This window comes from Chlamydotis macqueenii, chromosome 12, assembly GCF_036417535.1.
Source record: "Chlamydotis macqueenii isolate bChlMac1 chromosome 12, bChlMac1.mat, whole genome shotgun sequence".
In the NCBI taxonomy this organism is placed as follows: Eukaryota; Metazoa; Chordata; class Aves; order Otidiformes; family Otididae; genus Chlamydotis; species Chlamydotis macqueenii.
The window spans coordinates 15,960,197-15,975,484 of NC_141567.1; the positions used below are offsets into that span (position 1 = coordinate 15,960,197).

Sequence of the window (15,288 nt, forward strand, 5' to 3'; positions counted from 1 at the left end):
TTTGATGAGCATTTTTGTTATTCAGATGTTGTCATGGTACTTGGAGTAGATTCAGGGTCAAACAGGCTTGATTTCTCCTAGAACAACTAGGGAAGGATGCCTTAGTAAAACATAGAAATCATGAACATAACATTTTTTAATTACTGACACTTAGATTAAGGTTTTTATTTCTAAAAATAATCCTAGAAGTTGCTTAGAAGTCTTATTTTGAATAATAATCAGTAATATCCACTGATAAGCATTGTGAGTGAGCTCTGTTTTAATTTCTTGTGATTTATAAGCTTTTACATATCTTATAATCTCATTTTAATACAGAAATCTATTTTGTCGTGTGCTCTATTTGTCACATGTTCTTCCTTAATTGTGAAGTTCACTGCTGATAGCAGCGTGTTAATCACAAACTGTGCAGAAGTTTGCACAGAGGATGTCCATACACAAAGGGTGGCCTCAGTCTTAACAAAAAGGAAATAAATCTTTGGTATTTAAAATAAAAAATGGTCATAGAGAGGTTATAATACAACCACTGAAGGTGAGATGACAAATGCAGAAGGCATTGAGACAAAAAACTCTGTATCTTTATGTAAAAAGAAACAGAACTTAGCACAGCTCAAATAGAAAGATGGAAAAAAACCATAGCTAGTCAGTGTTGAACTGAAACAGATGCACAAAACTGGAAACAAGTGTTGTGTTGGAAGGAGCACCAAACAACATGATATTGGTAAGCTGATTTATTAAGCAGACACAGCAAGAGATGAGCTGTGTCAAGGAGAGCGCTACACAGGGACACAGCTACTGCGACCTGCCAGAGTTACTGCTGCAGCGAGCCTGGGAGACACGATGTGCTCCTCACCAGCCTCTGTGTCGAGCTCTCCAGCAGTAGCTCAGCTGCAAAGCCTAATGGCTCTGCCTTGAGCTATGTGGGGCAGATGTCTGCTGGGTGGTCTTCCTCACCAGGTGCTGTCCATTGTGTCAGGCCATGATGGTATTATGGTATGCCCCTCCTGCTGTTTCCAGTGAAGTTCTTCTGTCTGTTGTTGATCTGTGGCCTGTGCCAAGGCTCATTGCACTTGGTTTGTGTTTGCTGTGTACTCATGGCTGTTGTTCACCACACTCAGCCTCTCCGCTTTGCTCACCTCTTGTTCAGAGTGAAGCTGTGATAGTCCTGTGTCATACCACACATTGGTCTTGCTCATGTCTAGCAAGTGCAGGTTTTGTACACACACACCATTATGCACTCCCATTGTACCTCATTAGGCTATGAATAGTTTAAGCTTTCATGTGTGCATTCATTTGTTCTGTGCAAAACACTTACAGTTTCGGTTAGTGTAGAACAAGCACTTACCTGCTAGTGTGTCCTAACACCCTTATGAAAGCAGCTTTTCTTTGATCCTTGTACTAAGTTCAGTGTTTCATCCTTGCAGAGTCTAGGTGGAGAGATTGTCAGATCTTCTCCTCTAGCTCAGGCTGTGTCGGTTATTGCCATATTCCACCCCGGATCTGTTATGGATGCTATGGATCCAAGAGCAGTGGCTATACAACACACACCGTATGTCCATCATCCCAACACAGACTGGCAATAAAGCTGTGGGAGGGCTGTGCTGTTACTGCATCTCTTCTTGTGTCTCTCTTGGGTTCTAGTTGTGGTTCACCCACAGGAGCAGTCAGTCCTTCCAGGCGCGTGGCAGTTGGAGTATAGCAACATAGGCAAAACCAGATCCAGATTACCATCGGTAACAAATCCCATGCTTTGACCGTTACCAAAAGTGTCACTCCACAGGACAGCCAGTGTATTGAGGATTGTTTTATCACCCTGAGCTTGCCAGTTGCAATTTCATTTTCTCCCATATTCATCTTCACTGCCTTGCAAACACTATGCCAGACACTGTAGTGTGCCCACACGCTGCTGCTTTGCCATCCTAAAGGAAGCCTTTGCCGGCTGCATTGCAATCCCAGTTGCATTGCTTCAGGTGTTTGTATGCACATTGCCATGCTAATACTGTGGTGGGTGCTGTGTGACCAGTAACTGAGCCCCACCTTCCAGTGCCCCAGCTGTGTATTGCAGTGAGGCAGGATGAGGTTCCTTGAGGGTGACTTCTTTGTGTATGAAAAACTGTACTTTCTGTTGCTCTTGTGACACCATGCAGCACATGTAACTCGAATTTTTCCATGTGGGCTGTCCCAGAAGCTATCTGTGCATAGTCCTCTGAGGCGTGCCTGTGTTCTTCACTGTTTTATATCATGGAGGGTGATGGACAACTAACACCAGGCAACGTGACACTGATAAGCTCACTTCAGTAAGCATTTCACTTGCACTTTTGCACATACCTCATCAACTGAGACATACTCCAAGTATCAGTCTAGCAAGTCGGTACAGTTGAGCCTGGGAAGTTGTTATGTAGGAACAGAGTGCCCAGGGAGGAGCTATTATGTCTTGGAGCTGAGCTGCTGCTGAAGAACCCAAGACAAGACTGGTCAGGGGGAGAGTTGGATTTCCCTGAGCTCTACTGCACCCCCTCACCAGCGTGGCATTTGGGTGGGCTGGGGTTGGTGATGTGCATGTGCATAGAAGTTCCCTAGCCACAGCCTCTCTCTTACTTGGTCTGCTTAATCAGTTGGGCTTAGCAGTATGGTGTTGCTGGGTGTTTGTTCCTCCCCCCGTGACCTGATCAACTTCTGTCCAAATGTCAGAAGTTCACACAAATCAGACATGTAATGCCTTGTGGTCATGAAGGTGATGATACATTGAGTATGGTTGAAATTTTTAACACAGAATCTCTTTAAATTGAGATCCAGAGCTAAATTTGAGAAGCATGGTATTAGGGCTGTACAAGTGATTGCCTCTCCAAAGTGGTGACATTGATCATCATGATCAGCATTTAATCTTGTAAAAGGGGGTCTACATAATGGCGAGGAAGCTTACTAGAAAGAAAATTAAAAGGCACGGCCAAAAAGGTTAAATACTTGGCAAACAGTGTGACATTTGTTTAAGGAACTGCGTGAGGCTCACAGTGAATGCCTAACACCTGTCAAAAGTTATATTGGAAAGACAAAAAAAAACCCACCCCAAAACCACACCAGAAATCTCCTAACAGCAAGGTGAAGAAAATTATACAAAACTTTCAATCATTTGCTAATAACATAAAAATCTGCAAACAGTTTTTTTCCAAGCCTGTCAGGGACAGGAAGCTTGCCAGAGAAAGTGTAGGGTCAGCAGATGATTGAACGTAAAGCGGAAGGAGTGAGAAGATGGCCTGAAGCAGAAAAGCGAATTCTTGATATCAGTGTTCTCTGCGAAGTTGGAACCTTTTTAAAAATTTTATATATATATATATTTAAAATTAGAGAGAACTGGGGAGGGGCGCTACCTGAAGTTGTAGAGCTGCTAAAATGTATTTCAAAATAAATCCATGAAGTGAACAAGAAAGTAAGAAATCATCAGGAGCAGATGGTGTTCACTCAAAATTTCTCAACGAGTTTAAGTGTGAAATCCTGAGTTACCAAGTATGCTGTGTAACCTATCACTTAAATTGGCTAATCAGACTAAAAAAAAAAAATCAGACTAAAGATATTTGGTCAATGTGACATCAGATTTTTTTAAAAGTCTTTCAGAGGAAATCAGGAAAACTGTGGACAAGTTAATCTGACATCTGGACCAGTTAAATTGACAAAAATTATACTGAAATATAGTATTGTTAGATGTTTGGGAAATACCGTGTATTGAATCCATTTGTGTTTATTTTGTGAGGAAAAAGCCACACTTTACTATTGAGAACCTTTTGAAGGATGTTGAGGGCTCTTCCTTTTCCAGAACACTTCTAACAGTCTCTCTCAGTAAGAGCCTCAAACAACGGTGCTGTGGAGTCAGAGGGAATGACCTCATGTAGATAAAAGAGAATAAATAAATTGTTTAACAGTTAGAAAATTAGAGTGGGACTAAGGAGTTCATTTCATCAGTGCTGAGTTGGCACTGTTCAGCGTTTTTGGAAGTGATCTGGAAAAGGAGATTGTAAGGTGAAAAACTTTGCTGTTGCCTCTGAGTTTATGGGGGCTGTGAGAATGAATACTCACTGTGAAAAGCCTCAGAAACACCTTGTTGTGTAAAAAAACCAATTAAGCAATTAAATGGCAGGTGAAGGTCAATGTACTATAAAGTACGTTGTTCTATACGTTTATATAGCGGTGGCCTCTGAACTACTGGGTTTTGCACAGGCATAAAATATTGAAGCTGTAATATGTAGGTCTTTGGAAAATGCAAGATCTTAACCAAATTAAATGTTAGGAATTGTCAGGAAAGGAATAGGCAACTAAACAGAAGAACTGTTATAGCACTGTAGATTTGTGATGGTTCTATATATTGAATGCCGCGAGCAGTTCTTGTTCCCTACTCTCTTAAATGTAGCAAAGCTCTTAGCTGTAATAAAGCCAAAGATGATGTAGAATGCAATAGGAATGATCAAAGTTGTGTGGAATGTCAAAAACTATTCTTTTCTGTAGAATCATGACTGCCATGGAGTAAGCAAATAGGAAATGAATGCTAGTTTCTCCTTAGTTGCAAGAACCAAGTGACAGCATATGGTTGATTGACTCAAAGACATGCAAAAATGGTAAATTTTCTCAGGGACCACTGCATGGAGCTTATTGCTCTGAGCATTAGGGCTGCTGAAGGCTTTCCTGGATCCAGAAAGCAATGAGAACAATTTTTTTAAAGGCAAAATCTAACCAAGACAGGTAGATACAAAGGTGTCTGTCCTCTTTCTCAGGAAATTGCTCCTACAGGGATTGCTGGACACTGGGAGAATATATGGAGACGCATTGCTTCTTTGCTTTTTTCTTCTTATTTTCTTTTCTTGATATCAGCAATTGGCTGCTGTGTGGCATTGTGCAAACTTCCCTGTGTTTTTATGTTCCTGCATGCTGATAAGCAACCTTTGTTCACCAGTTGTCTGGGTATGGTTACTGTGAAAGCACTGCAAAGCAGACCCTACATCTTCAGCAGATACTGGTGAGATAAGGTGGTTCCTGTAAACACTTCTCACTATTGCCGAACAGATCGGCTGACAATAATGGACATTATTTACACTTACCTTTGTATAGATAGGATTAAGGGAGGTGTGGATAATGTTGCAGTCTTGCCGAAGGTTTAACTCCATGTCGTAGCTTAGTCCCGCTTGGGACCAAGCTACTCAGTCTCTTGCTCACTTCCGTGCCCTCTGAGGGAACAGGGAGAGATCATTCAAGTTACCATTACGGGCGAAACAGATTTGACTTGGGGGAAACTATTTATTTATTATTATTAATAAAACCAAAGCCAGGATAATGAGAAAGAGAACAAAAACAACTTCTACCCAATCCTCTTCTTCCCAGGCTTAACTTCTTTTCAGTTATTTCTACTTCCTTCCCTCCAGCACAAGTGGCACGGGGAGGGGAATAGGGAACTGGGGTTGTGGTCAGTTCATCACACATTGCTTTCTGCCCCTCCTTCCTCCTCAGGGGAAGAACTCCTCACATTCCTGCCCAGCTGCAGTGTGGGTTCCCTCCCATGGGCTATAGTCCTTCATGAACTGCTCCAGCATGGAGTCCTTTTCCACAGGGTGCGGTCCCTCTGGAACCAGCTGCCCCAGCACTGGCCCTCTGTGGGTCACAGCCTCCTTCAGGCCTCCACCTGCCCTGGCGTGGGGTCCTCCACGGGCTGCAGCTGGATCTCTGTTCCTCCGTGGGCTGCAGGGGAATCTTGCCAAGAGCAGCTTTACTCTTCCTCCTCCTCCTTCTTCACTGATCTTGGTGTCTGCAGCTGTTCCTCTCACAATAAATTCTTCACAACTGGCTCAGGCAGATGCCTCTCAGGTTCTCCTCACATCTCATCTCCTCTCCGCTTCTTGCGGCCAGGCTGGGCTGAGTCGGGCCCAGTCGACCACCCAGCAGGAGGCCAGAGGGTGAGGGCCACAAGGCCCACAAGGCTCACGCTTCCCCCTTTCTGCCTCCTGCTTTTACTTCTTCACTTTTTTTTTTTTTTCCTTTAAATTTGTCCCCTTCTTAACTTCATTATCAGAGAGGCGTTATTGTGGAACATTCTGCTACCAATTGGATCAGCCCTGGCCAGCGATGGATCCGCCCAAGGCCCAGCCAAATTCACCGGATAAAGGGGGAAACTTCTAGCAGCTTCTTACAGAAGCTGCCACCATAGCTAAACAAAACCAACACGCGCCAGTGTGCAATTAGTGTACTGAATTGGGCACTGCTAAGGCACCCCACAAGTGAAAAACATAAATACCTGTGCTGTAGAGGGTGCTCAGAGAACTCACTGTATATTTCTGCAGCTGGAAAACTTCCCAGACAGTTCCATTTGTGGGTATGTGTACATGCCCTCTAATTGTCTGCAGTCCAAATCCGTGTGCCAAGCTAACAGCTCACAGCTTTTAATGAGAGATTTTGCTGAATATGTACTCTCCTGCACGTTTAGAAATTCATAACAGTTACTTTAAAAGACATTTTTTTATTTTACTAAACCTCATACTGAAAATAAGAACCTATTTTCATAACAAATTAGAAAAGTGAGCAATTAATTGTTTAGAGGATTATCTTTTTTAGAACAGGGCAAGAATCTAGCTGTTACTCCTATGCAGGAGTTCTTCCTGTGCAGGAGTCACACGTGTGTGTGTATATATACACACACTTATTCTTTCTGTTACAGTGAGTATTTATATATTAAGCTCTCTTTCCTATTCAAGGTGTCTTATTGCATGAGTGCTTAATCCTGCCTTTGCTCGAATAACTGAATTCAAGACTCCCATTTTTCTTTTGGAGCCAATTTTCTGAGTCATTGATCATTTTCGTTGCTTTTTTGTAAATCAGAGTTCATGTTTTCCTTGAAATGTGGTGCTCAGATTCCACTGTCAGCCCCAGCATTAGTACATGTTGGATGGAAGAGGAGTCTCAGGAGCTGCTGCTATACCTCTTTGTATGATCTCTTCTTTTCATACCAAGATAATACTGGGAGTCATGTTTAGTTTATGATTGTATTTCTGATCTCTGAGAAAGTCCTTGTTTCTCAGACCTTTTTCTACAAAATTCGTTGCTATTATTTCCTATTCCAAAAATGTATAGTTTATTTTTTCTCCCTGAAAAAGAAATGCATGTTATTGAATTCTATCCTGACTTTTTTATTCTGCCTTTCTAATTGATCAATATAATTCTACTTTATAATTGTTCTGCACTATTAATCCTTATCTCATTTCTTGGTAGTTGTAATATCATTGAATATATATATATATATATTTTTAGTTTCTGCTTCTGAAATGTTTATTTAGGGGGTGGCATCTGAAGGATAGAATCATAGAATGGTTTGGGTTGGAAGGGACCTTTAAAGCCCATCCAGTCCAACCTCCCTGCAAGGAGCAGGGGCATCTCCAACTAGATCAGGTTGCTCAGAGCCTCATCCAGCCTGGCCTTGAACGTTTCCAGGGATGGGGCATCCACCGCCTCTCTGGGCAACCTGGGCCAGTGCTCTACAACCCTCATTGTAAAAAATTTTTTCCTAATATCCAATCTAAATCCACCTCCCTCTATTTTAAAACCATTACTCCTCATCCTATCACAACAGGCCCTACTGAACAGCCTCTCCCCATCTTTCTTGTAGGCCCCTTGAGGTACTGGAAGACCACTATAAGGTCTCCCTGGAGCCTCCTCTTCTCCAGGCTGAACAGCCCCAACTCTCTCAGCCTGTCCTCATAGGAAAGGTGCTCCAGCCCTCTTATCATCTTCATAGATTCCTCTGGACCTTCTCCAACTGGTCTATGTCCTTCTTATGTTGGGGGCTCCAGAACTGGATGCATTAATCCAGGTGGGGTCTCACTAGAGCAGAATAGAGGGGCAGAATCCCCTCCTTCGACCTGCTGGCCATGCTCTTCTTGATGCAGCCCAGGATGCGGTTGGCCTTCTGGGCAGCAAGGGCGCATTGCCAGCTCATGTTGAGCTTCTGGTCCACCAGCACTCCCAAGTCCTTCTTGTCGTGGAAAACCATCACAAAAAGCCACTTGGTTTTCATGTGTTGATCACATAATTGATGCTCTAAGCTCATATGCATTGATGTTTACTGTGTCCCTCTGCTCCTTTGTGGGTAGTCAGAGAACACATTGAAACTGCAAGAATTCTTGATCCAGCTATGGCTCAGATGTTTGCCTCCTCTGGAGCCTGCCCCAGACCACCGCCAGTCCGGTCAGGGGGCCGAGCACACCCGTCACAATACTTTAGTGGTTTCTAAGTAAAAGCTTTTAACTGTCAAAGTAAAATATTTGCTTTCAAATTTATTCAAATGCAGTCTGATCATCCCAGCCCTCCTCCGGCTGCTGAAATCATGTCTCCATGTGGTAGATGTTTCAGCATTTGTGGATGAAGGTGTAAAGCACCAGACAATCCACATGAGCAAAAACATAGAATATTGAATACTTGTTTGTGCCTTTTCAGCTGGTGAGCAGAGTCTAACTAATCTAACGTAGTCTACCAGAGATCCCATTAACAGAACACAAAAGTAGTCCCTCTGGCTTTGCATCATTTGGTGAAGAAGTGGTCAGAATACCACAGACAGGGAACAGTTGATTTATTTTAGCTTTAATATTCTAAAATGTAAAAAACCCATCAGTTGCTTATGTGTTAAAACCAGGCAGGAAAAATAATGTAATGTCACTGCCACAAACTTTCATCTGCAGTCGCTGTTCATAAACTGGAACTTTGGTTTTGTGCAATTACAAATGCTGCGCATGTACTAGTTTACATTTTTATAACCTTTTTGTGTCTTGGTATACTGAATTTTTTAATATTCAGTTGACAGTATTCTGTGGCTATTTCTCTTAAAAGTTTCCTTTTTGTCGGCTTTTCTTTGCTGTACAAATTTTCCAGCTGCATGTTAAGTCTGTTTTAAGGACATGACAACCATGTTCAGAGGTGGGGAAGACTTTTGACTTTCGTGGGAGATAGTTTTGAGTTTAAAATCTTTTTTTTTTTTTCCAGAGTACTTATTCATATACCTTTGCCATTTTTAAGAAAGAACATTGTAATTCCCCATTTCTCTTTTGAAGTGTAATTTCCTTTTTTTTTTTTTTTTTTTAGGATACACTTGAAGAAAACCAACTGATCTGTACAACTATAATGTAGAATTAAAAGATGATTCATGTTTGACACTGAAAGTTTTTATCTATATTTTATCTGTTTTGGTGGGTATGGCAGAAAGTGAAGGATGTCATGCTGTTTTGGAGCAGAATCAAAATTTTGGGAAAATGGGCATTAAGAAGGCCCATAGGCTTGCAAACTGGTTTGTAATTGCACTTTGATACCATGAAGTAGAAAGTGTGTTTGTAGACTTAGGTGAATATGGCATAACTGAGATGTTTGACAACTATTGCTCTCTCCTTAAGGGCTTAATGTCCTAATTTATCCTGAATTTTTTGAAATGTCATTGTTTACCTTGCAATACTTGAAGACTTTGCCTTTGTTTTTAGCATAGTTGGTCTGCTCCATGGGTGCTCCTAAGCACTCTGGCAAAACAAACAATTTAAACATTTTCATCAGTCTGCCCTGTGTGTTGTGCCAGCCAGCTGATAGAAATTAGCTGGTTTCAGCTAACTGACCAAGGAAATTGCTGTTAGTTTAAGCAATGCCTCTGTATGTAATGCAATCTTCTCTGGGGTTAGCACGGAAAAGCGAACTGATCCCGAGCAACCAAGCAATGAAACAATGTCCTGCGGCCTTATTTGGAGATGGAACTATCCACTAAACACACTCCAGTTTGGCACATTTACAAAAAGTGTTCAGAAGTTTTTAAATCTGGTCAAATATCTTATTAAAGTAGAAGAGTTTGTCACTTGACAGGAAGATTTGGGGAGGGTTTTGTATTGCAGTTACACCACTGAATATGTCAGTACCGATTCAAGGTGTGATTGAACAGGTGAACACTGTGATCGTCATATTGCAGTTACATCCTTCATAGAAATGAACTTTCAGTTGTGAAAATTAAGTTTAACTTTATAAGGATTCCAATAGGATTTGTAACATACTCTAATGGGATATCTTGTCCTCCCTGGAGGAGAGAAAATTCCTCAGGGCTTACCATTTTATGCTGATACGAAGAGGTTTTTATAGTTAAATACCCAGTCTAAAGACTATTGATAATCCTGATTGTTAAGCGACATACAAGACTGAGGTTCTACCCAGAGGATACACCAGAAATGTAGTTATAAAATGGGATTCATTGGACCATGAATGCTTAAGCTTTGCTTGGTCAGAGATATACACTATGAAAAATTACCCAGTCTGCTTAGTTTTTATATCTGCTATTTGAAGCATGCGAGAACTTTTGGATTTATAAGTTGCTTTTGTATTTGAATAGTAAGCCTGGATTGATGGACAAATATTTCAGTCATGGACAAAAGTATAGAAGGAAAAGGATGAAGATTCTTCAAAGAGACATTGACAAGAATTATGATTTAATTGTGTGACTTCAGAAGACGCACTCCTAATTTGGGGGGATGGAGGGGATTTGTGGCGGTTGAGGAAGCAGAAATGTCCTTGACAATTTCTATGTGGAAATTCAGTTGTTGCATTTCAGTCCTTTGGCTGCCTTAGGCTGTTGAAGAAGATACAACGCTGCTTCATTGTGCAGAGGGGATGGTGTAATGTGTGTTCTTTGTTCTTGCTGTAGAAAAGAGCAGTTGACGAAACATGTGCATCATACTTGGTAAGGAAATTTAATCCTGGTATGAGATGTCTTGTCAGTTTGTGATTCTGTGATGCTGAGCGAGGTCCTGGGTTTTGCTTTGAGTTGCTCGTTGCTAGGGCAGCAATCACAGGTGGAGGAAGTTCTCCTGACTTAGAGATGATGCTTTTCACCACTCCACGCTTAGCAGAGACCTGTTTAGACTAGTCAGAAACTCCTTTGGTTAGTGGTGCTAGTGAATTTTAACTTGCAGTTAGGGGGGACCACAAAGTGGGTGTTGCACCTGTGCTGTAAGCCAGCATGTTATACATACAGGGTGCTTATGTAGTCACATAGCTCTTGGGGGATGTAGGGCTAGCCACGCAGTCATGTCTACAGGAGCCTGGTGAATTGATGGGAGCAAGGAGAGTAATGCGTCTGCATGGAACGAGGGAGGAGATAGAGGACCTGGGGAAACAGCAGAACACTGCAATAGAGATGATACCCGCCTTTTACAGTTGATTGTGTGTGTTGTCTTTGTCTAATGCTATGCTTGGACCAACAGCATAATTCTTAATGCTTTTAAAAAAGATAATAAGTCTTTTTAAAGTATAGTTTGCAATCTGTGTTTCTGTTGTGTCAAAATGAGACCATTCTTATGCACGTCATGTGCGGCAGACAGTGTTTTAAATACATTAGGAAGTGAGATAATGGTGCAGCTGCCTGTCCTTTGAGGAGTACTAGGCATATAATGCCTAGCTCATTTTTTGATACTTTAAAAAAAAAAGACTTTAGGTTTTTAGATTTTTTTTCTTATTATGGTGGTCTAAATGACCTGCCTGCCTGTGATCACTTCTTTGTCTCTGCAAGATTTTCTTTGTTGTTCAAGTTTAATTATCAGGAATCACTGCTTTGCCACCGTTGGAGTTTTCTTTCGCCTTCTGGGGAGGAACATTGGAGGGGATTTGACTTTTGGGAAAAGTTAACATCCATAAAAATGAGATCTTGTCTAGAATAGGAGCATTTTGATTTGGTTGTTGTAGGAGAAATTTCATTGTCCCTGTTACTAAGAAAGTTGAAAGTTCTAATTAGTTAATTGTGCAGAACTTGATTTTTTTTTTTCCTTTTCTTGTGTGGTTGTAGCTCAGCTTGATGTTTCAGGTTTGAAATGGGATTGTGAAACCAGAAACCTTTGTTCTTACATCAGTGATTGGACGACTGAAAGCTCTTGAAGAGATGGAGAGGACTGAATGTAACTAATTTCTCACTTAAAGCACTACAGATGGCTGAATTGAAAATAGATTCTTTCAACTATGCCCCTGAAGTTTTGTGCTTTTGGCAGTGAATGTGTTTATTAGGATTCCTGTAGTAAGTTTAATATATGGCTAAGGGAATTAAATATTAGTCTGTAATGAATGTTGTGAAAACAGGAGCACTGTACATTCATGGAAAAATCAACTTTTCTTGTTTCCAGTTTTTATGTTCCCTTTTTTTCAACTATGTAGATATTTCAAGAATCGATGTGTGTGTGTGTCTGTATACAAATGGAGAAGGGGATTGAAAGGAAATGAGAACATAAACTATTGATTGGAACAAAATTACTCATTAGTTAAAAATGGCTAATGATGAGAGAGCAATGATCTATTACAGGCTGACATCAATGTAATGCATCTAGGAAAGGGCAAATACAGTAGTAGAATGAATTGGGCAAGATATTTACCGTAGCAATAACGCTGTATTTATGCCATTTTTCAAGTCACTGGTGAGACGCATCTGAAATTGCATGCAAATAATTAAAAGTCTCTGGGCCATGAAGATACATTCAAACTAGAGCAAATACAGAAGGCTTGCAAGGAGGCTGTGAGTGACTTGTCGTACCAGAACTAGGCAAACGTGAGTTGTTGAGCCTGCCAAATATAGACTGGGATGTGGGAAGGGAGTGGAGAAATAGTGCAGATCCCAATAAATGAAAATACCAAGGGTGAATGCCAGGGAGGAATCAAAATTTAAAATAAAAGGCACTGTTTTTGGAAACAATAAGTAATAGCAATTTGGCCACAAATAAATTGAGAAGACAGTTTTCAAATTTCAGGGTTATATAAGGCTGTAACAGCCATCTGATACAGATAGTAAGTACAAAAGTACCTAAATAATTTTAAGGTGGAGTTTATGATGTTTTTGGTAAATTTATGGAAATGTTTTTGTGAAATAGATGTCTGAAGTCATAGACAACTGGACTCCTCCCCATCCAGATTTTTGCTCCTGTCTGAGAGAGTTCAAGCAGCAAACATACGTGTACATCTTTATGTAGTTTCTGGTGTGGGTTTACATGCTTATCTGCAAGTTAAGCCATCTTCTAGCTCTATAAATAAATACTTCCATGTGTTAAATGTTCTCTTACTTTGTGTGTAATCTGAAACTTGAAGTTATTTTGGAGAGGTGCTTGTGTCCAGCTGTCTACATTTAAAAGTGTTAAATCCACCTACAAGCCTTTACGATCATTTCATAGGAAGAAGTAGAACATGATGTAGTATTCCCTGTTCCCTAGAATGAAGTAAATCCCATTGATAGGTGAAGTGTGTAAAATGTTTGCCTAAACTCTGTAGCCCTTCTCTATTGACTTTCTTTGATAAATATTAAAGGGCAGAAAGCTGCTTTTGGCTTTCCTGGAACTTGAACAATCAGACCTGCCAACATAAGTAAGCAAATTGCCCTTATGTTGCTGCGTGTAGTAAAAAAACAAATAAATAGGTGAATGTTCTTCATAATAGATGATATTCAAATTGTATGTGCCTGCAAACAGCTGCTCTTTCTGCTGTTAAGCTAAAGAAGCCAAGAGTCCTTATACACAGCTGGATGCTTCTTAGTGGCACATTTGTTCTCAGAAGATTTTGGGGTTTCTTTCACAAAAAAAAAAAATCTGTATCTCTTAATTGTTATGGATTTTAAATATCTTCAATCTTACTCTGAGTATGTAAGGACATTTAAAAAGGGAGCCAAGACCCAGAGATGATAACTGTGGTACATGTCTTAATTGAAGAACCTTTCTATTTTACTGTGTTATAAAATACACGTCTGTGGTCACATGTATCTGTAATACATTATCAGTGTGATACAAGGGTATGTGTGTAGTCCTGTGCATGGTGTTTCTTGGGCTTACACAAACCACAGAAGAAAGTCTTTGGATAAATACAGCATTATCTGTTGAGTTTCTTCACAGAAACACAAGGCAATGGTACCCTAAAAAAGTTTCATCTTATTTTTGCGCCCATTCATTTTAAAAAGTATTTTTAAATACAGTTCCAGATGTTGATTACCTACTGACTTAGGTATTGAGTACAAAGAAGTCTCTGAAAAATCTGGTGTATCAGCTGAAGGATTTTGTCTGAATAAATAAATCGTTGCTGATCGTGATAACGCCCTTACAAAACATAGCCTGACTGCACTACCAGTTCTGTGTTTCATGGAGCTCCAGCTAGACTTACCGTGCATTGATGTGTAGGTTACTGAAAAAGTTGTAAGTAGCCATTTCTACCATTTTTAAATTTCAAATCTAACTTACAGTCTTTCAATTTTACAAATTAATAAACTTTGCTGCAGGAGGAGGTGAAGGCTTTTGTATAACTTTCTTTGTCTTGCCGGGAGCTTATCCCACCAGATTCTTTATTTGTGAAAGGAGCATAAAGCTGTTGCACAATTAAGCGCTGATTTGCTCAGGTGAACTCTGAATTGGTGAAGAAAGAGTGTGAGTGATGTCTGAAATCCACTGCCTGCTGTGGTCCTTTTAACTTACAGCAACATGCCTGTAGCAGATGAGAGCCTGCAATGTGTTCTTCAACCATGGAAATATTTTGTTCCAAATGGCATCTATGTCTCTTGGTTTTGGAATGCTTTTTAACTTCACATTTTATACATGTCAGTTCAATTTCTTCTTTCATGTATTCTCAAGAGGTTATTTCAAATTAAAATGGCTGCCTGTTTAACTGGCCCAAATGTAATTTGTGAAATAACACGGAGCTTGTATCGGCTTCTGTCAAACCCTGATCTCAAAATTTCAGCCGACATCGCTGCTGTTTGTGCTAGAGTCCCTGAAGCCATCTTTTTATGTGTTGAATTTTATTGTATGTTTGAGTATGAGCACAACTGATGTGTTTTTGTGGAGGCTAACACCATCTTTTTTCTTTGTTCCATTTTATTTGAAGTTCCTCCTGCATTTCTGAAGCGGCCTGCAAATATTTATGCTCATGAATCTATGGACATTGTGTTTGAGTGTGAGGTGACTGGAAAACCTACTCCAACTGTGAAATGGGTCAAGAATGGAGACATGGTGATCCCAAGTGACTATTTCAAAATCGTTGTAAGTATACTGTCCGTTTTGCAGATTTTTAAGCTATTGACCTGTCTGTTAGTCCTCTAGCACATATACATGAAAGCTAGGTCCTTTTATAGTACCAGATTCCTATGTTTGTACTATGGATGTTTGGAGCCTGGCAGAGAAACAGTTTCTTGAAGCCTTTAATACTGTGTAATTCAGTCATTTTACTGAAATGCTAAGGTATGGTGCTTGTATTGTATGAGTTGATTTCTCTGTTGCTTGGATT

The 15,288-nt window shown here is 40.4% G+C and overlaps 1 protein-coding gene across 9 annotated transcripts in view; it reads left to right on the plus strand.

Annotated features, from left to right (window-relative positions):
- Nucleotides 1-15,288, plus strand: part of NEO1 (neogenin 1) — a 202,716-nt gene that overhangs the window by 113,185 nt on the left and 74,243 nt on the right. For 8 of the 9 annotated variants that reach the window (XM_086757425.1, XM_086757433.1, XM_086757430.1 and 5 more), the window contains exon 6: nucleotides 14,890-15,044. In XM_086757425.1, the coding sequence (XP_086613551.1) occupies nucleotides 14,890-15,044 (155 nt within the window). The remainder of the gene's footprint in view (nucleotides 1-14,889; nucleotides 15,045-15,288) is intronic. The other variant, XM_086757426.1, reaches the window with a different exon arrangement.